The sequence below is a fragment of the Hypanus sabinus genome, chromosome 4 (genome assembly GCF_030144855.1).
Source record: "Hypanus sabinus isolate sHypSab1 chromosome 4, sHypSab1.hap1, whole genome shotgun sequence".
NCBI lineage: Eukaryota > Metazoa > Chordata > Chondrichthyes > Myliobatiformes > Dasyatidae > Hypanus > Hypanus sabinus.
The window spans coordinates 16659458-16682201 of record NC_082709.1 but is presented as its reverse complement, the minus strand read 5'-3'; the positions used below and the strand labels follow the sequence as shown (position 1 = coordinate 16682201).

Here is a 22744-nt window from a genome sequence, read left to right as displayed (position 1 = left end):
ATAAGTGTGAGGTGTTGTATTTTGGAAAGTCAAATCCAAGCAGGGCTCTCACAATGAATGGCAGAGTTCTGGGGAGTATTGTTGAATAAAGGGAGTCTCGAGTAGAAGAGCACAGATCAATGCAAGTGGAGTCACAGGTACACTGGGTGCTGAAGGCAGCTTTTGGCACATAAAACAGGGCATTGAAGTTGGGAAGTCATGGTGCAACTATACAGAACACTGGTGAGGCACTTGGTATATGGTGCTTGGTTCTGATCACCTTGCTGCAAGAAATATGTTGTTGAACCGGAAAGAGTGCCTAAAAGATTTAGAAGGATGCTGCCAGGATTTGAGAGACTGAGTTATAGGAAGAGGTAGGATTGGCTAGGACTTGAAGTGTTAGAGACTGAGAAGTGATCTTACAGATGTATAAAATCATGAGGAGCATACATAGGGCAAAAGCTGACTTATCCCCCCCACCCCCCCCAAGACTGAAGAATCAAGAACTAGAGACCTAGGGTGATGGCAAGAGTGCACAGATTTAAGAATTATAGATAATGAATTTTCCATTGTGGCTTGTGGACAAATAGGAATTGGGCCTTAGGGAACACAGAAGTTAGGGGAGAGAAGTGAACTGGGTAACACGAAATGGGAGCTCTAAGAGGCTGTAATTTGAAAAACCAGAAGCTGTAGTAAAACGGGAGAAAGGTAGTGGTAACTGAAAGTGTGTTAGAACCAAACTGGGGGAAAGAAGTCAGTTTCTTAAACTTTAGAACATTTTACTAAAAAAAGGACAGTGAAGTATAGATCATCTCCCATTCTAGCAGGCTTACAGATAATGATAACTTGCTAATTAACAAGACTTTCAGCAGTTCAAACATTAACTATAACATGTCAAGGGAGAAGATTAGACAGTCTGACTGCAGGACATGAACTCCCACCCAATTTGGTTGTGAACTCCTAGCCACTCACCAGCAATCTTCTGATAAGAAAACCTGTCCAGGATCAGTAAATTCTCTTTTAAGGAAGGAAGGCAACCAACAAACATCAAAATTTACTGAACAGATATTAGAACTGAAATCATATGCTGCCAATGAGACTCTGGAAACAGTCAAACTTCATTTGGGACTGGATGGTGTGAACCCCAGGGTCCAGAAGGAGTGCGCTGAGCAGTTATGTGGAGTTCTCCAGTGCATTTTCAATCTGAGTCTCAGCCAGGAAAGGGTCTCGACTGGGTGAAAAATATCATATGTGGTCCTAGAACCCAAGGGTCATCTGAAAGTCTTGAGTGACTACCGTTCAGTGGCCCTGACCTCACATCATGAAGACCCTTCAGAGCCTGGTCCTGGATCACCTCCAAACCCTGGTCAGATCAGCCTTCGATCCCTTGCAGTTTGCCTACCAGGAGCACACTGGAGTCGATAACTGTCATCTACCTCTACCTGCTAAATAGAGCCTACTCCCATTTGGATAAGCAGGGCAGCACTGTCTATTTGATCTTTTAAGTGCCTTCAATGCTACACAACCCTCACTGGTGGGGAAGAATATTGTTCAATGCAGTTTAGCACTTCCATTGTATCTTGGATAATGGACTACCTGACTAGCAGTGCAGTTTGCAAGGCTTCAGAGCTGTGTTTCAGACATGGCTATAAACAACCACAATGGTGACTATATTGGCTCCCTTCCTGTTTACCATGCATACCTCAGATTTTAGATACAACACTGAGTTGATGCCATCTGCAGAAATTCTATGATGACTAAGCAATAGTTGGGTGCACAAGGGTGGACAGGAGGATGAATATAGGGCCCTGGTGGAGGACTTTGTCAGATGGTGCAAGCTGAATCATCTGCAGCTGAACATCAGTAAGACAAGGGAGCTGTTGATGGACTTAGAGAAGACCAAGACTGCACTGCTCCCTGCTGCTATTGATGGTGAGGACATGGATGTGGTGAGGACCTGCAAGTACCTGGAAGTGCACCACGATGACAGACTTGAATGGAACACCAACAGAGACTGTGTACAAAAAGGGCAAGAGTCGCCTCTACTTCCTGAGAAGACTGAGGTCCTTTGGAGAATGCAGGCCTTTCCTTCACATGTTCTACCAGTCTATTGTCACCAGTACAATCTTCTATGCGGCAATGTGCTGGGACAATGGCATTAATATGGGTGATGGCAACAGGCTCAATAAACCGATTAGAAAGTCTAGCTCTGTTACAGGAATCAAAAGGGACACACTGGAGGCCATGGTAGAATAAACCATCCTATGAAAAATCCTGGCAAATCTGGACAATGTTTCTCACCCTCTGCATGCCACCTTGGCTGAACAGAGGAGCAATTTTCGTAAAAGACTAAGACAACTATGCTTCTTTCCTTCAGCCATTAGGCTCTATAACAAGTCATCCTACAGCCGGGGAAGTGATGACCCCCTCCTGTTAGAGTGTTTGTGGTAACTTACTTTCTTATTCTTTTTAATTCCCTTCTAAATACTCATATCTGTGCATTTGTACATCTGTGTACTGTGACACTAACTTCGTGATCAATAAAGTATCTATCTTCCCAACGACAGTACAGTGATGTTGCAGAAGATAAACACTATACAGGACATCTGTCTCTCTTTAGACGATAAAACACAGGAGTAGAATTAGGCCATTTGGCCCATCAAGTCTGCTCTGCCATTCCATCATGGCTGATTTATTGTCCCTCTCAACCTCATTCTCCTGCCTTCTGCCAATAACCTTTAACACCCTAATTAATCAAGAATCTTTCAACCTAAGTCTTAAATATACCAAATGACTTGGCCTGCACAGCAGACCTGTGGCAATAAATTTCCCAGATTAACCACCCTCTGGCTAAAGAAATTTACTTCAGAGGCTGTGTCCACTGGTCCTAGACACACCCCCACTATTCTCTCCACATCCACTCTATCTAGGCCTTTCAATATTCAACATGTTTCAATGAGATATCTCCTCGTTCTTCTAAACTGCCTCAGAACCATCAAGTGCTCCTCTTTCATTCCTGGGATCATTCTCATGAATCTCCTCTGGACCCTCCAGCACATCTTTTCTTAGATAACAGGGCCCAAAACTACTCACAATATTCCAAGAGCGTTCTGACCATTGCCCTGTAAAGTCTCACCATTACATCCTTGCTTCTGTATTCAAGTCCTCAAAACAAATGCTAACAGTGCATTTGCCTTTCTTACCACTGACCACAAATTTACTGCCATCTTGAAAATATACTTGCAAATAAAAGGTGGTATAAATAAGCATTGTGTAAGCAGCTTTGAAGTTCTTAGAGTTACAATGAAACATCTAAGTAACAGGTCGGCACTAAGTTTATGGCAATAGTAAATTCCACGAGCAGAGTATTCCCTACCGCAGGTCGACAACGTGGAGCTGAACCCTCCAGCTCCTGCAGAAATGCTGCCTTTGGAAACAGCTGCTGTTGTTGCTGTTGATGTAGAAGATGCAGAAGGGGTAGAGGAAGTAGATGTCAACCGCTCCCCTGATTCCATATCTGAAAAGTAAAAACAAGTTTAGAGATCCCAAAAATCTCCTTGTCAATGCAACTACTTAATTCTAACTTACACCTTCCCCCAAATACCAGGGGGGGGGGGGGGCGCGGGGTGCTCCCTGGGTTATGAATCACCCCCACTTACAAAATAAAATCCAACTTAATACAAATACTCCCATACACTTTAAAGCATTTTATCAAGCTTATAGTAATGCTGAAATGTTTCATGGTATTCATGAGTAACTGGATACAGTATATATTTCATTAGTTGAAGTATGGGTAGTATTAGATAGTATAACAAGTTTATGTCAAGTTGTACGATTATAGGTAGCTACAGAAGAGGACATATTGGATTTGCAGAAAAATCCTAAATTACAAGGATTGCCTGTAGTATGAAAATTAAATGAAATGAGAATAGTTACTTACTAGCAAAATAGAAAAACCATTTTGGCTCCGTGCTATCTTCCTTAAGCTCAGATTTTAGGCAATAGCTCCATTCCCTACATTTTCTATCTCAATGATTTTCTTGGGATAAATATCAAGTGTTATATTTTGGATCAGGAATTGTAGTGCTTTTTCTTAAATATTGAAATCATTTATATGTGCTGAGGAGTTTGGTTCTCAAAGATAATGAAGCCAAACCAGAGAGCAGAATTTGAGGACATGGGGCCAGATGACTCATTATTGTAGTGGACAAATTGCTTTTGCAGTGCGAAAAACCATTGTTTTTCTACAGAAGTTGATAAACTAAACTCACTAAAGTGCATCCGTGGATGAGGCAAGCAACATCATATCCTCTGCCAATCAGATTGAAGAGTCTGATGTTACGAATGTGCCACAGCTCTGAGGGGGCGAAGGGTGCGGGGTAGCCCCCTCCTTTTTGAGAATCGCAGGATCACTATTGAGTCAGTTCAGGAGACCCAGGAAATGAGAGAAAGACATGCAGAATCCACAAAGAGTTGGAATGTGTCCTGGCCTCCGAAAGGTGGAGCCATTGATACCGGCTATTGTCTCTTGGAGACGGAATTGTGTATTGAATCCTGTACGATGCATCGAAGCACCCAGGCAATGAACCGAGGGGGAGGTTGGTGGAGGGATTGCATCATCACAACCTGATTGACATCCGAGACCCTGTGAGTCAGGATAAAAAAGGGTCTGTGGGAACAGCCCCTCAGACGCACCAGAAGAAATGTTAGCGATCCCGTATTAGCAAAAGCCGGTGGGAAGGCCATGTGTGTCCTTTTCCATTTGCCCCGGAATTGGTGAGCCTTTACCATGGAAGAATGGTTTTTAGCTAACAACGGGGAAATCAACTCCCAACGACTCTCGAAGGATTGACATCATAAAAGGAATGGGCAAGTTTTACCCGTCTTTCTCTCCAACCAAAAAGCTGCAGCTTGAATGAACTAAAGTGACTTTTATATTTCCATCGGACAATACATTATCCCCTAGACAACGATAGAGCTATTCCTTATTGATTATTATTATAACTGCGCTTTTAGATTTAGTATTGACAACGTATATTATCTGTATGTTTGTATTGATCTTTTTGTGTATTTTTATCAATAAATACTGTTAAAAATAGGACCATCAGACTTCAACGGACCTCTCTATCTTTGCTGGTAAGTGACCCAGTTACGGGGTATGTAACACTGAGTAGAAAGCAGTTTCATCCAGGAAATATCAATAATACAATGATAAGACATGAACGGGAAAAAATAACATGGGGGGGGGTTAAGAAATTAAACTAAGATTGATAAAACAAATTATTTAAAAATTTGAAAATAACTAGCAATAACTAAATTCTGTATTACAGTTAATTTTTAAAATGTGAGGTTATGAATGTAATTTACCAGAGCATTAAAAAGCTACAAACTGGAAGGGCAGCTGAAATTACTTGGTATTTATAGAATGTTAATGAGGTAGATGCAGGAGCTCCTTGCAACCATTTTAACAGTGACTGAGGAGACAAGATGTTGTTGTGCACAGAATTTGGAGCAGCTTAGCATATCAGATGACAACTTCCTGACTTCCATGTTTAACTATACATATATGTCCACAGGAAGTTGCTGATTATGAATAACAGTGGGTTGTTGGGTGACGTGAGTGATGGCAGATGATATTCTTAGAACAAAATATTACATTAGTTGCACAATGGGAGTAAAATACACTGAACATTTCTGAATGTGCAGTTGCACATTTGCAACTCTAGGCCAAAATTCTTTTTGAACATGATGCAAGCTGTGTAAAGTATATTTCTGGCTGCATCCGAGTTAATACCCTTTTCTCCCATGCACTTAGGATTTTTATGTACTATCAGAAAACTTCCCAGAATTTTGAATGTTACCATGATTCAGCAAAGCAGAACAAATTTATACACATTTACTATTTTAAAATAAATTCTAGTAGCTTCAAAGGTTGAACCACAGAACACTTTATACCATATCTTAACCATTTTACCATTAGGATAACATACAGAAAGCAATCACACTAAATAACCATCAATATATAAATCAACAAAAATAATGTGATTAGAAAAAACCGTATCTAAAGGTTGAAAGACACCCCTATATTAGGATATCAGAAATATTGATCACACATACAACCTTGTGTAATAATATATTTAAATAGCTAGCTTTCTTCCTTGTTTTAATTGATACTGTTGTAATTTATAAATGATTGAACCAGAACATTCCCTCAATATTTTTAGGCTGAGACGGGTTCGATCATTAAATGCAAAAAGTGAAACAGTGATTTTGGTGACAAGCCAGACTAACAGAATTCAGAGCTAGAACTTGATTGGCTAAATACATGGACAACAATTCTCCCAAATGAGGGACAGTAAACTTGGGGTCATTACCAAAATAGTAATAATAATATTTACTGATCTCAATAATTATTACTGTAACTATTAGATGAATAATTGCAAATGCTGTGCATTTAATTATCACTTGCCCAAAAATGAATGCAACAGAACCTTCCCCCCTCCCCCACAGTAATTACCATTTAAAATGCTTAAAACACAGAACTACACAATTTAAAGGAAACTAGTACTTGATTCCTACAAGTCAAAATAAAGCAATTTTCAAATACATCTTACATTTCTTCAATAAAATATAAATAATGAAAACATACTGATAACTAAACATTAAGGAACACTGAAGTTCTCTTATCTTTGGTTTCAAAATTGATATTTTTATGACAAGATCCCTTAACATTTTTGTTGTTCTATTTGCCAGCACAGGAAGTTGCAGTAAGAGTAGGGCTTGCTAAACAAGAAAAAACTCCCACCTAATTGTTTTGTACTACAACAGCTAGCATGAATCTGACATACCACAACAAAACTGAGGGTGGTTATGTGTATTTTGTTTTGCACCATTGATTAATGTTTGAATGCAAAGCCAAAAACTTCACACTACATCTACTGCAGTATGTTAAATGTAATGCTGGTCTCTAAACAATACTGAGAAAGATTAAAAGCTGATGCCCTGTAAAGATATTTACATGCAATTAATTGCACTCTGAATTGCAACAATGCATTGTAGGAATGCAAGAGACTATCTAGACCACCACAGTAGGGGATGCTGGCTGGCTTTGAAAGACCTTCCATTAGTTAATTAGCTTTGCTGTTGGGTTAAACATTATTCTTTCCCTCATTCCCCCCCCCACCCCCATACCACTTGAGGGAACTGAATGAGAACTAAGGCATATACACAAAATAAAAATGAATCTAAATATTAAAGTACACGGCATTTAAAGAATGAAAAATGAAATTCAGAATTGATTCAATTCCACAGTACAGGTACCTAGATTTCAAAAGACTACACATACAATCACACCTATGAATCACAGATTCTTACCCACTGATTAGATTTCCCAATGATTCTGTCCCATTTTCCAGTCAACTCAAAGCACCAATGGCTTAAACTTCATTGCCATGTCTACAGAGAGAAAAAAAAGTGACAGTACTTCTACATCCTCCATAATAGAAATGCTGGTGCATGTGTCAAGGATGTGAACTCACTTTAGATGATGAACTAGTGAAAGAAATTTTAAATGTTGAATACTACTGCTTGAAAGACACTATAATAAAAGAAACCCTCTCACAACTGACATGAATATTTGAATATCCCTAAAGAAAATACTGTACATTTAAGACTTCCGTGGATTATCAAATTATGCAAACTTCTATAAAACCCATAGAGAAGTTCTCTTCAACTTCTTTTATAAGTGTATAGTTTTGACCCCTTTCATAACAAGAGTGAAAACAGCATCAAATGAATGATAATCTTTAAACAAAAACTGCATGGCTGAAAATCTGAAATAAAACAGAAAATGCTTTAAGGCAAGTTCCATCTATCGAAGAGAAGTTAACGTGTCAGATTGTTGATTCTGTTTCTCTCTTCACTGATACTGCCAGACGTGTAGAGTTTATCCAACAGATTTTGTTTTATTTAAGTGGAGTGATACTTTTGAGTCATATTTCACGGAATTACTTTGGCAGGGGATATAGCCAAAATATCCATCAAGAACTTGTACCCTTTTTGTAAAGAAATCCAGTCAATCCCAAAAAGCAACAAGCAATATATGCTTTTGTGAAATGCATAACTTCTGATACTTTCAAATGGAATATTAGAAATAACAATTCCAGTTAAAACAACTGGCAAGTAATGTTACTTTCAGAAGTGACTAGTTCAACTTTATGAAGTTTTGCCTTGTGGCAGACTTTTCTAAATGGCAATTTTGGTTTCGAATATAAAACAGTACAGGACAGGCCCTTCAACCTATGATGTGCCAACTTATACAAACTTATTCCACAATCAAACTAACCCTTCGCTCCTACACACCCAGAACCCTCCAAAATGTCTCTATTGTTTCAGCCTTGATGACCACCACTCCCAGCAACGCATTCCAAGCACATACCTGCATGGAAACCCTCCCTCTGACAATCCCCTGCTCACCTTAAAAGGCTGTCCTCAGGTATTAGCCATTGCCTCCCTGGGAAAAAGGCACAGGCTGCCAACTCTATCTGTACTTCACATCTCAGCCCCAAAGAGAAAAGCCCCAGCTTACTCATCCTTTCCTCATATATTCTCTAATCCAGGTAAATTTCCACAGCTAATCAGCTTCTAAAACTTCTATATCCTTCCTAATGAGGCAAACAGAAGTGAACACAATACTCCAAGTGTGGTGAGGTGGAGATATGTCTCAACCAAAGGAAGGTGTAATGTGCCCTATCCTTCTGTTAGCCTGCAGGTCACCCTTGGGCAAGTTACAACACCTGCTTAGCCCCGATCAGAGTCACGTGAACATGGGAGCCGGTGGTGGATGGTTGAATGAGCAGCTGGTGCATATCACAGTCCCTAGTTATGCGACCACTGATGCCAGGCAGACAATCTCTGAAGAGTATTAAGAATGACTCAGGTCACTCATCTTGTAAAGACACTGCCCAGAAGGCAGCAATAGCAAAAAACTTATGCAGAAAAATTTGACATGAACAATCATGGTCATGAGATGATTGCCTGTGTCATACAACACGCATGTGTTGATGATGATAACGACGATGACAACTCCAAGTGTAGTCTGACCAGAGTTTTACAGAGATGCAACATTACCACGCAACTCTTGAATTCAATCCCGAGGGCCAATACACCATACGTCTCAATAACACTACCAACATGCATTGCAACTTTAAGGGATCCATGGACTTGGACTTCAAGATCTCTCTGACCCTCCACACAAAGAATCCTGCCATTAACCTTATGTTCTGCCTTCAGGTACAGGTACAGACAGAGACACAGAGAGAGAGAGAGAGAGAGAGAGAGACACACACACACACACTCACTCACTGACTGCTGGAGGAACTCAGCAGGTCAGATAGCTTCTATAGAGGGAAATAAATAGCCAGTGCTTCAGGCTGACACCTTCATTGCCTGATGACTGAAATGAGGAGTTCTATTTCCGCCAAAGGGTGATGACTCTTTCGAATTTTCTACGCTAGAGAGTTGTGGAGGCTCGGTCAATGATAGAACTATGGGCACTGAAAGAAGTGAGGACATCAGAATAATTAAAAAAGTCAGCCATATTGAATGGCAGAGCAGACACGAGAGGGTTGAAAGGCCTTCTCCAGAACCAGTTTTCTGTGTTTTGTATTACTGCCTCACAGCCTTCAAGATTCAAGATTAATAAAGCCTCACAATCAATACTCATGCAATCCTTGCAATTACTCAGGGGCTCATTCCTAGAAAATAGTCCAGATCATGATTTTCTGTAACACAAAGCTATGTGATCTGCACATGCATCAAGCCACCCGAGTTGTGTTTACTTGCTTTACTTTGTCTGTGCGAACGAATCTTATTCCCTATCTCAAAAATTTCTGCGCAGTGATTTGAGAGTTATGCAAGGTCAAATTTCCATTACCAAATGGCGGTTTAAATGGGGATTGCCTGTATTTATTTCAGGTTTGCAGTATTCACTCCATGTTACTCTTGCTAATTCTTCCATTTTGTGCTATCACCCACTTTATCATTTCATCAGGTACTTTCCACTATCACAAATTATTCTTTTTATTCCCTCCTCCACATTCTTCTCCAACCCACTGAAGCTCAGCAATCAGCTGTTCTCTGCTCATGATGCTGCCTAACCTGTTCATTCTAAAAAAATCTTCAGTGTTTTTAAATTTTCAATTTCCTGTGGCTTTTCACAAGACTGCTCTCCCATTGAGGCAGGTGATAAAAACAGGAAATATTTTGAGAAAGGCACACAATCATAAAGATTCCAATTTGAAAGTGAGATTTTCCCAAAATTGTAGCAGAATTATGCTAAACAACTTGTTTTTTTTCAATAATGTCTATTTCGTTTAACAAAAAAGTTGTAATCAGGTTAGGACCTACCAGTGTGGATTCTTATTACTGTAGGATCATGAAAGTAATTAGTAACAATACATCTGTGCAAGGTGGAAGTTGCCATAGAGAGCAATGCAACTTCAGCTCTCGGCCCATTAGTCCCAAAGGGTGCCGTTTCATATGCTCATCCAGCTAATTTTAAAATGTGGAGATGAAAGAGACTACAGATGTTGTAAAATAGAGAGGAAAAAACTGCTGGACAGGGCAAGCAGCATTTGTAGAGGGAAGTAAACAATCAGATGAAGGGTCTTGATGTAAGCATTGCCTACCCATCTCACTACACCAACACACGCAAAGTGCTGGAGGTCAAGCAGCCATCTACAGAAAAGAGCAACTAGTCAAATTTTCAGGGAGAGACCCTTCTTCAGGGTTGGGAAAGGGGAAGATGTTTGAATAAAAAGGTGGGCCCTTTTACTCTTTGCTACAGATGCAGTCTGACCTTCTGAGATCCTCCAGCATTTTGCATACATTGCTTTGGATCTTTAGCATCTGCAGATTTTGTGTTTGTGATTCTTTCCACAGATGCTGACTAGCTCACTGAGATACACCAGCAACTCTGTTTTACCTAAAGCGTTTAGATATGATGAGTATTTTGCCTCAACCATCTCTTTAGGCAGCAAGTTAAAGAATCTCACCATGCATTGGCATAAAACCCGTTTGCCTAAATCTACCTTCAAACTATACACTATTCCTCTTCTCAAGGAAGAAAATCAGTTTCTTTCTATACACCCAAGGTTTATATCTCAATTAAATCTCTCCTTGGCAACCTCTGTTCCACAGCCACTAAGTACAACTCGACTTCCCTTGTGACTCATCATCATAATTTCTGCCAGTATTTAGATTCTTCCTGTAAGATTATCAAAACCAAACAGTAGTAAAGCTAGTATTTTATACAGTTCTTGCTACAATTTCCTATTTATTATTCTATTTTCCATACTGCCCAACCAACCAGTGCTGGAAGGTATTGTTACAGTTATGGATCTCGCAACCTGCCCAGGTTGTAGGGGCGCTGAGGAAAGAACCCAGTAGGGTGGACGGGCATCACTGGTCCTCATCCATCTCCAAAATCTCTCACTTCTGCCTCCCTGTGGCACAGTCCAGTACACTACTTTGGTTGGCAGCTAAACAATGTGAAGGGCTGGTGTTAATACAGGTGAAGGACCTCGTCGACAAAGTCACCGGCCAGGTTGGATGACAAACAGTTGTTGCATCCCCAAACAACTACAATGGCCACTTGTTCAAGACCAGGGCGAGCCACTGAGTTGGATAACATCAGCCGTGGTCCGGTCTGGAGAGGGATGGGTGCCGACAGGCCTCACCAGCCCAAAGACACATGGAAAGTATTGTACTCTTCTTAAAATAATAATGGCTGACGCAGTTCCCTTGGCAACAATTACATGGATCCACATAATCAAGGCAGTTTGGTCATGTGCTTCCTGTTCAGCAGAAACCTTTGAGATTGGTTGCCCACATTTATTTGGAATTCTTTTACAAGGTAAATTATTGACCATCATTCTGTGCTATATTTAAACTTAGACCCTAGAGGTAAAAAGCCAATTATTAATTCACTCCATCAACCATTACCACAACCCAAGTAAACATTTTCCCTCCAGTGTGACATGGCATTAGTATAAGTTATTCCCAAGCTAATAGCTGTATAACCAAACAGGAATGTTCCTGCTGATATTCCAAAGAGGAAACAAAATTGACAATCTGCCCATCTATTCAATCCAAGATGAAATTAAAGCCACAATATTTCAAATATTTCTCTAAAGCATGTTGTGTCCTGTCCTTTGAATCATCAGCAACTAAAACCCAACTAATCAGTAATCAAGCATTTAACCTGCAGGATCAATGATATAGTTGAAGATCTCAGATTCCTAATTTCAAAAGCAACATTTTAAACATTACATTAACTTCCCAACTAGCACCATTGCTGCTCCAACTTGAATTCAGAGAGTTTTAAACAAATTCTGAAATCTTTCTCACTTACTCAATTATAACATACATCATGCAAAAAAGAATATGTACTAGCAGTCAAAAATTCAAAAATCACACCAGAATCTTAGATTTTTTTGTTAAATACAACCTGCAATCATTCAAAGTCTCAACAGAAATCTCTCCTATCACCTAATGAAAAAATGGCTCTTAGAACCATAGAACATTACAGCACAGAAACAAGCCTTTTGGCCCTTCTTGGCTGTGTCAAACCATTTTCCTGCCTAGTCCCACGGACCTGCACCTAGACCATATCCCTCCAAACCCCTCTCATCCATGTACCTGTCTAAGTTGTTCTTAAATGTTAAAAGTGAGCCTGCATTCACTTTTGTTGAGTTTTGTTCAGTCTTGTTGAGAACTTTTCCTCCTCCACCTAAAGAACTTCATTTTTATGTCTGATCCCAAAGAATTTCAATTCCATGCTCACTTGAAATCACACATCTACTCTTCACTAAAGGAGTGAACAGCCAGCAAACAAGATTTGGTTTCTATATTCAAATAAGTAATTATTAGATGTATATGATTTTTCTGGCAAGTTGAGCTACAACTACCACCCTATTTTAGATCAGAAGTCCAAGGTAATGCTTTCCTAATAGGTATAAATTGTTACCATGCCAAGTGGTGCAGCTACCCTTTAAGTAATGAGACCATAAGACACAAGAACAGAATTAGGCCATTTGACCCTGCTCCACTGTTTCAATATGGATGATCCATCTTCCCTCACAGCCCCGATCTCCTGATGCCCTGACTGATCAAAAATCTATCAATCTGCCTTAAATATATCCAAAGACTTAGCCTTCACAGCTGCCCTTGGCAACAACTTCCACAGATTCACCACCCTCTGGGTAAAGAAATTCCTTCTATTTCCATTTAGGATGCCCCTCTATTCTGAGGTTGTGTTCTCTGGTCCTATGCTTCCCCCACCATAGGAAACATCCTCTCCACATCCACTCCATCAAGGCCTTTCAATAGAGACTCAACCTCCAAAATAACTTCTGGGAATCCTGCATGAGGGCTCCCATTTGCACTTCAGAATTTTAAATTTCCTCTCCATTTAGAAAATAGTCTACCATTTTATTTCTTCTACCGAAGTGCAAGACCATATACTTCCTGACACTGCATTCCATCTGCTACTTCTCTGACCATTCTCCTAATTGGTCTAAGCCTTTCTGTAGCATCTCTACTTGTTCAAAACTGCCTGCACCTACACCCATCTTCACCTCGTCCACAAACTTAGATACAAAGCCAAGGATTAAAAATCAGAATCAGATTTATTATCACCGGCATGTGATGTGAAATTTGTTAACTTAACAGCAGCAGTTCAATGCAATACATAATCTAGAAGAGGAAAAATAAATAAACAAAATAATAATAATAAATAAACAAGTGGTAGAGGCAGGTTCGATTTTGTCATTTTAAAAGAATTGTACAGGTATATGGACAGGAAAGGAATGGAGGGTTATGGGCTGAGTGCAGGTAGATGGGACTAGGTGAGAGTAGCATTCGGCACAGACTAGAAGGGCTGAGATGGCCTGTTTCCGTGCTGTAATTGTTATATGGTTAAGTAAATCAATTACAAGATACATAAATTGAATACATTTCAAAACCTTGCAAAAAACAGAAATACTGTATATTAAAAAAAGTGAGGTTGTGTCCAAGGATTCAACTTTCATTAAGGAATCGGATGGCAGAGGGGAAGAAGGTGTTTCTGAATCAGTGAGTGTTTGCCTTCAGACTTCTGTACCTCCTACTTGATGGTAACAGTGAGAAAAGGGCATTCCTTGGGTGCTGGGGGTCCTTAATAATTGGCGCTGCCTTTCTGAGATTCTGTCATCCAAATCATTGACATATAACTTAAAAAGCAGTCCTACACAGACGTAGAATACCACTAGTCACTGACAGCCAACTTGAAAAGGTTCCCTTTATTCCCACTGTTTGCCTCCTGCCAATCAGCCATTGCTTTATCCATGCTAGTATCTTTCCTATAATACTTTGGGGCACTTAACTTGTTAAGCAGCCTTGTGTGTGGCACCTTGTCAAAGGCCTTCTGATAATGCAAGTACACAACATCCATCGATTCTCCTTTGTCTATCCTGCTTATTATTTCTTCAAAGAATTCCAACAGATTTGTCAGCCAAGATTTTCCCTTGAAGAAATTATACTGACTACAGCTTAATTGCATGGTGTGCCTCCAAGTACTCTGAAACCACATCCTTAACAATCGACTCCAACATCTTCCCAAACACTGAGGTCAGACTAAATGGCCTACAGTTTCCTTTCTTCTGCATCTCTCCCTTCCTGAAGTGTGGTGCGATATTTCCAATTTTCCAGTCCTCTGGAACCATGATGGGATCAATAGATTCTTGAAAGATCAATACTAATGCCTCCACAATCTCTTCAGCCACTTCTTTCAGAACCCTAGCATGGATACCATCTGATCCAGGTGGCTTATCTACCTTCAGTTTCACAAAAACCTTCTCCCTAGTAATGGCACATTCACACATTTCTGACCCCTGACATTCTCGAACTTCAGGTAAACTGCTAGTGTCCTCCACAGTGAAGACTGATGCAAAATACTTAATTTGTCCACCATTTCCACCTGCCCAGCATCATTTTCCAGCAGATCGATATCTACTCTTGCCTCTTTTGCACTATGTATCTGAAGAAACTTTTGGTATCCTCTTTAATATTATTGGCAAGCTTTACCTTCATATTCCACCTTTTCCCTTTTTTGTGACTTTTTTTTAAAACTTTCTTCTGTTGGTTTTTAAAAGTTTCCCAATCCTCTCACTTCCCACTATTTTTTGCTGTTATATGCCCCCTGAATCTTTTATGTTAGCTTTGACTTCTCTTTCCAGGTACGCTTGTATCATCCTGCCTTTAGAATGCTTCTTCCTCTTTGGGATGCTCTGAGAAATTTCAGCCATTGCTGCTCTGCCATCGTCACTGCCAGTGTTCTTTCCCAATCAATTCTGGCCAACCTCTCTCATGCCTCTGTAATTTGTTTTACTCATTGTAATACTGATACATTTGACTTTAGCTTCTCCTTCTCAAATTCCAGGATTAGTTCTATCATATTATGATCACGGTCTACCCAAGAGTTCCTTTACCTTAAGCTCTCTAATCAATTCCAGTTCATTACACAACACCCATTCCAGAATAGCTGATCCCCTAATGAACTCAACTATGAGCTGCTCTAAAAAGCCATCACATAGGCTTTCTAGAAAATTCCCCTCTGGGAATTCAGCCCCAACTTGGATTTTCCCTAAATCTACCTGCATGTTGAAATCCCTTATGACTATCATAACGTTGCCCTTTTGGCATGCATTTTGTATCTCCTGTTGTAAGTTGTAGGCAACATCCTCACTACTATTTGGTGGTCTGTATAACTCCATTGTGCTCTTTTTACCCCTGCTGTTACTTACCTCTAGCCAGAATGATTCAACACCTACTGAGCCTATGCCACCTCTTTCTAATGATTTGATTTCTCTTTTTTTTAAACCAAGAGCCACGCCTCCCCCATTGCCTACCTACCTGGCCTTTCAATACAATGCACACCCTTGGATGTTAAGCTCCCTGTTATAATCTTCTTTCTGCCATGATTCAGTGATGCCCACAGCATCACACATGCCAATCTGTTGCTGTGCTACAAGTTCATCTACTTTATTCTGTATACTGCGCACATTCAAATATAATAGTCTTAATGAAACACTCAATAATTGATACTGAATTGTTAAATTACTCAGAGGAAACCAGGCTGATGTGTACTGCACAGGGATTAAAAGTGCTGTAATGATAGTTAGTTGTTGCTCAATGTTACAGCAAGACATTTATAACTGCATTATACATTTACACCAAACCTACACAATATGACCAAAATTAGAGACTTTCATTCCCTATGAACTTTGAACTATACAAAAATTTTACTGCTTAAACAGTTTAAAATTTTAAAATTTACTGCTTAAACATCTTAAAAATTTTACTGCATAAACTGCTTTAACAAAAATAAAGTTACTTCTCTCCCAACTTAAATAAATTCATTGAAGAAACAAAATGACTGCATAAGCTGAACTTACTTTACAGCGTTTATACTTAGGTTGGGGCAGTAAGTCAGGACTTCAAATTCCAATACATGAGCTTTTGTAAATCATCATGATTGTTCTTTTTAAAGAATTTAATAGTGGAAAGTGGATGAAGGAATGGAAACCATGATAAATAGCAAAACAATGTAACTGGTACATTCTACAAATACAAATTTGCTTGAAAATCCTCAAAACAATATTCCAACTTTTTTCCAGTTACCCTTCAGTATTTAAAAAGAACGTTAATTCAAGGCAATAAATAGAGTGGCTGACAGCATAATTTCAACAGGAATATGCAGTCAGTAGCCATGTTACCATAGCTCCGCATTTGACAGATGGAGCTTTAATGGTTGCAAGAGCACTCTATTTTAATAGGAATAAAAATTAAGCTAATGGGGAAAAAATTACCCATGTATCCCAACTTATAATATTTCTAGATTCCAAATAATATCATCTGCTATTTGCCCTTGTTATAATCAGCGTGGACATCTATTTTACAGAAGCTCAATCTATTTAACATCTTAATATATTTCATATTTTACATTGCACATGAAGCTAATTTTCATATTTAAAAACAAAGCAAAAGTACTAAGATGTTTAATAAAGGTGCAACCTTTTCCCCTGTGTACTGGGGTACGAACATTCATATTTAAATGCTTAAAGGAAAGAAATACACTTATATTCATTTAGTCAAAAGAACATATGTAGGAATATTTTTGTTTTGATAATCGTACAAAAAACAACCATCCTTGAATGGTCTAGCCTAAATTTAGCCAAAACTTAAATAAAATTAGTAGTAGCTCTACACTATCCTGTAAGATGACTTTGTAAGCCACTAGGTTCAAGAACAACAACTGATGACCTAAGCAGCAACACACATATCATGAAAGTGAATGCAATAATTTGCAACAATATGAATTAAGTGCGTCTGACATAATTTTATGAAGGTGAAAAAAGTGTCGATTTTATCTGATATTCATCGAAGTGACAAACATTAACAAGTTGCATGCAAATTTGGGCAAGGAATGATGTCATTTGTCTTTAATTTGCATTGCTAGTCAGATCTTCATTAAAATCTTACTTGTCAGTGGATCCAAAGTTTTTTTAGAATTCTATTGACATAGTGTGGAGTTGACCCATCCAGCCTTCAAGCCACACCACCCAGCAATCACCCAATTTAATACTAGCCTAATCACAGGATAATTTACAATGACTAACTAAACTTTCAACCAGTAGGTCACTGGACTCTGAGTGGAAACCGGAGCACCTGGAGGAAAGCGACGCTGTTACAGGGAGAAGGTACAAACTCCTCTGAGGCAGTTTCAGGAATTGAACCTGAGTCGCCTGTACTGTAAAGTGTTGTACTAACCACTACACTACTGCATCATCTCCCTTTTCTGTACATACTTCGAATGCTAATTAAAATGAGCACTATTTAAATAGGAATAAAACTTAAGCTGGTACAGAACAGATTTATCATGCAAAGTTATAAATAACTATACAAGTTTTCTTTTCAAGAAGTATTTTTTCATACAGTCCCTCTCAAAATGTCATTTCAAAATTATATTCTATTGCTATTGCATTTTTTCATGATGCTAGTAAATAATTATTCATAAACAGTAGGCATAAGAAAAAATTTAACTACTTTAAACAAATGGAAGGTATTTTAATTAAAAGCCTGGTTGCTGAAATGTTAGTGGCAATAGTCAAGTTGCATTTTAAAACCATGTAAAAAATGGACTCACTAAGCATTCCTGCACAATTTCTATTTGGACAAGATTACAGCAGATGGCTGATGCTACAAGAGATAATCCCAGCAACAAAGTCATCAGCATGGATCTGTAATAACCAGGCTGTCGACACAATGTCTTTCTACTAATGGAAGGTGCAGGCCGGAAAACTCATTTCATAAAACTCCTCGACTCTTATTTCAAAGGCAAAACAGTTGATAGTGTATTTTCTATTCTCAGAAAACTGCTCATTTCTTTATTTACTACTACAGAACTAAAAGAGTATAAGTCTGTGTGCCAAAATAGCCAATATATTCATTCCAGGTAATAAACAATACAATGCATTTATAAAACAGGTTATTACCAGTAAGAATGATTTCTGCAAAACGCACAGAAACTTTCAAAATGTGTCAAGATCTTACTGGAATCATTGGCAACTTCAAACTCTTGTCATTTTTCAGTCAAGTGTTGGAAATATTCACTAGCATCAGGGTGTGAGTTACTGTCCATACCCAATAGCTAATCTCCACTGGCCACTTCCTTGTAAGCAGCGCCTCTGAATTCTCCCAGGAGTTTATGGTAAGCAATTTGCTCTCACCATAGCAGTGGCAGGTTAAGGAGTAGGTAAACTTTTATAGTTTCTAATTATATGTACTGTTAAATGTTTTAAAGCAATTTGATATGACTTAAATATTAACATTAGGTAATATTTTATGTATTCATCATTGAAACCCCCCCCCAAGAACCTGATAAATTCTCTCCCTACTCATTGGATCAGCGGAGAGCCCCAAATGTACAAAATCAACCCTACTTTGCTCTATTTTCACCTTTAAATTAAAAACTTTAAAATGCAAGTTACTTTTTAATATTTAAATGTATCAGAATTCTAGATAATCAGAAACACCAGAAGCTTTGTCCAGGGAACTGACTTTGCTCCCAGAGGAATTTTGAGATGGGAAATCGTTGTGGCCCAATCTCATCACCCAATAATGTGGGTAGAGGCTCTATTGCTGCTTAATGCCCCAACACTCAATTTGGAAACTGCAGGTGTACAAGATTTAAGATGCGTAAGTTCAGGGGACTGGAGTTCACAGGCAAACAGTTCCACATATTAGTAAAATCTCATATCACATGACATTCTGCCTTAGTCTTAAAAAGTACAAGAACGTGAATGTCAATTATATTCAAGAATGATTTTAAATGTTCCTTTGCATCAATGAAAACAATTTCTTTTGCAACTTTTATGATGTATTCAAGGTAAATTTGTGCCATTCTACATCGAAGACCACAATGCTTACAGGATGATGCCAGTCACTATACAGACGTCCAACATAATGCTTCTGAAAAAACTAACAGAACACTATTTGGTAAAAACTTTTGACTGGTATTTTAAATTTGAAAGTTAGGATTTTAAATGTACTTTACCCATATGACAGGTTTATATCAGATGTTTATACAGTTACCATATTAAGCCATCTCCAATTCACATATTCTGCATAATTCCAGGTTTAAATAAATTTAACATCTGTGAAAGAAAATCCAGAAACCTAAAAATATCTTCTGTTTCAATAAAATTGCTTAGAATTAATTCAGGGCTACATAAAAAATCTAGTGCTGAGGTGCCTTGTATTTGTTTCATTAGTACGACAGTCAGAATAACACATTTTCTTTTTAATCCACTCACAACTAAAAGTTAACTTATTGGTAATAACCTGACAAGGAATGTAGTAAAAAAATGAGCAACAGTCACTATTAGTTCAAACTCTTACTTATACTCTGTAGCCACTTCAATAGGTACACCTACTCATTGATGGAAATATATAGTCAGCCAATTATGTGGCAGCAAGTTAATACCCAAAAACATCCAGACATGGTCAAGATGTTCAGTTATTGTTTAGTCCAAACATCAAAATGGGGAAGAAATGTGATCTAAGTAACTTTTTCTGTGGAATGATTGTTGCAGGGGGCAAAATAAACTCAAAACAATCAAAACATCAATTTTCTAACTTCTCAGCATGACTGCATTGACAGGAAACAGTTTTTAAATCTGTCATCTTTTCAACTTGGGAAACAGTCATGATTTCCATTTGGTTTTATGGAGCATTACTATTTGTATTTACCATCTGTTCTAATAAAGAATCAAAAAGTGGCCATTTGGGAAAGTCAGGCAAGTACCAACAACTGTTATCTGACATAGGTCTGAATTTTATCATCTCAATTATTTGAAAACAGGAAGACTGCAAGCAGTGTGAAAACGCAAAATTTCTGCATCATGTTTAACAAGGCAAAAATTTTAATTTCCCCCTCAAGACCAATCATTCATCCTCACCTTTCCTTCAATATTCTTACTTCAGTGACTCCAATAAGAGATATTTGTGTTTTCACATTACAGATGAGCAAGAGCAGAAGGTGGAGACAAACAGTTGTAGAAAATTGATAGTGGAGGATGGAGGAAGGTCCAAGCACCACTCAGCTAGACACCGATGCTCTATTACGATGTTCATCGATGATTTGGATGCTTTTGGCATAGCAGCAAAGAAGGTCCAAGCTGCAGGCAGTCATCTCAGCCAAAATGTGCATACCTGGAATGAGATTGAAGAGTCGGTCTTGAGCATCACATCATAAACTTCTGCAATAATGTCTTCACCAATGGTGAAAATGGCCATCTTCATGAGGCTCAAACACGACAATCACATGCCCAATGAGGCCCTCATGCAACTTCAAAACATTTTACAGATACCCACGGATGGCTGTTCAACACTCAGCTGATTGACAATGAAGCATGGACACATGAATTACTCGTTCCCTGCCAAGGAACTGGTGTTAGTGCAAGTGGAATATTAGACTGAAGACATGGAAGCAGGAACTTTGACCAAATGCTTCACTTTCTCAGATGTTTCCAATTCTCAGAGTGAGAGTCTATACTTCACAGGTTCACTTAATGCCAAATTTCCCAAACAGCAAATTATACAGCCCACATCATCTCAGCTGTAAGGGAGTGGATCTAACACAGGCATTTTAGTCAATACATTCATATTACAATTCAGATTTTTTTTTCACCAGAGGGTGGTGAACCTGTGGAATTCATTGCCATAGAAGGCCCTGGAGGCAAAGTCATTGGGTATATTTAAAGCGGATGTTGATAGGTTCTTGATTAGTAAGGGCATCAAAAGTCATGGGGTGGGGGAGAAGGAGAATAGGGTTGAGGAGAATAAATCAGTCATCATAAAGCCTGTCTGTCTTATGGTAATGATCTAAATGAGCATTTCTACAGAAATTCTAAAACTACTATTAAAACTGTTCTTAATGAATGCTTAACATATTTGTCATTCACAACCCTGTTACAGCTTCACAAGGCAAAATCAAATGCAGTGGATTCTGGTAAATTGGGAAAAATCTTAAAGAACAAAATCTCATCTAGAAAATTGCCAAGATTTCCTTTATTTATTTGGGACACTATGCCACTTAATTGGGACAGGGAGTTGCTGAACAGACAATAATGAGTGTACTAGTGTTGGTCGCTAGCACCTTTGTGGCCATTGGATGCTACACCATGCTTAGACCAAACAGTTTTTTAATAATGTCAGTTGTGTGTGTTTGTGTTTTCAAAAAAAACTTTTTGGGGGGTGGGGGAGGGAGAGAATCAGAATGGGGAATGGAGGGGGGAAAGCGAGGGAGAAATTACTGGAAGTTGGGGATATCAACATTCATGCTGTCAGGTTGGAGGCTACTCAGACAGAATATGAAGTGTTGTTCCTCCAACCTGAGAGTGGCCCGAATTGTGGCAGCAGAGGTGGCCATGGACGAGCATACCAGATTAAACTGGCCATCGTTTTTACAAGTCTTGGGCATTTTTGTTTATAAAAATGTAAAAAAAAATGATTGATTTCAAAACTTAACAGCTATTTGGTGATTCTGGCTGTTATCAAGTCCATATTCCTTACTGTGTATCAAGCAGTACATACATGAGCTGAGGTTAAGTGAGAGCCGAGCATTTTCAGATGTACTGAAGAAAACAGGCAAATTTCATGCTATGCTGGGGAGTTGGAAACCTTCAATGGAATGGTGCACTTGATGTCTCGGTGGTGAGACAAAAGAATATTTTTTGGGTCATGATAAGAAAGGATTACTCCCAAGATAGTCCATGAAGATGCCTCTTGCAGGATCAGACAAAGTTAAGAAAAATACACCTCATCAGTGGAAAAAAGAAACCGGTTCATGTACCAGATAATACCCTTCAAATAAAATTAATTGATGTTTTAGATTTGGGATTTTTTTTTACTAAACTCTTTCTAATAAAATTTATTGATATAAAATTCAAATTTGAGCAATACTACAGTAGTGAACAGTTAAAGTGCAATTTAAAATCAAAACAAATACTTCATGATTTTGACTTAATCCTGACAGTATAAAATTTATGCGCAAAACTATTTTGGTACAACCATTTTATAATTCTCATGTAAGTCGTACAAAATAGGCACATAGAATAATTTGTGGAGCTATATGCACACCCTTTAACGAATTACAATGCTCCTT

At 38.6% G+C, this 22744-nt stretch overlaps 1 protein-coding gene across 17 annotated transcripts in view; it reads right to left on the bottom strand.

Annotated features, from left to right (window-relative positions):
• Positions 1 to 22744, bottom strand: part of baz2ba (bromodomain adjacent to zinc finger domain, 2Ba) — a 250780-nt gene that overhangs the window by 145419 nt on the left and 82617 nt on the right. For 11 of the 17 annotated variants that reach the window (XR_009511572.1, XM_059966477.1, XM_059966478.1 and 8 more), the window contains exons 3-4: positions 20538 to 20790; positions 3356 to 3496 (exon numbers count right to left, since the gene is read on the bottom strand). Coding sequence is in view for 16 of the 17 variants with exons in the window: in XM_059966477.1 (XP_059822460.1) it covers positions 3356 to 3494 (139 nt within the window). In the remaining variant the exon portion in view is untranslated. Of the gene's footprint in view, positions 1 to 3355; positions 3497 to 7353; positions 7435 to 20537; positions 20791 to 22744 lie in introns of all 17 variants that reach the window. The other 6 variants (XM_059966481.1, XM_059966483.1, XM_059966479.1 and 3 more) reach the window with 3 other exon arrangements.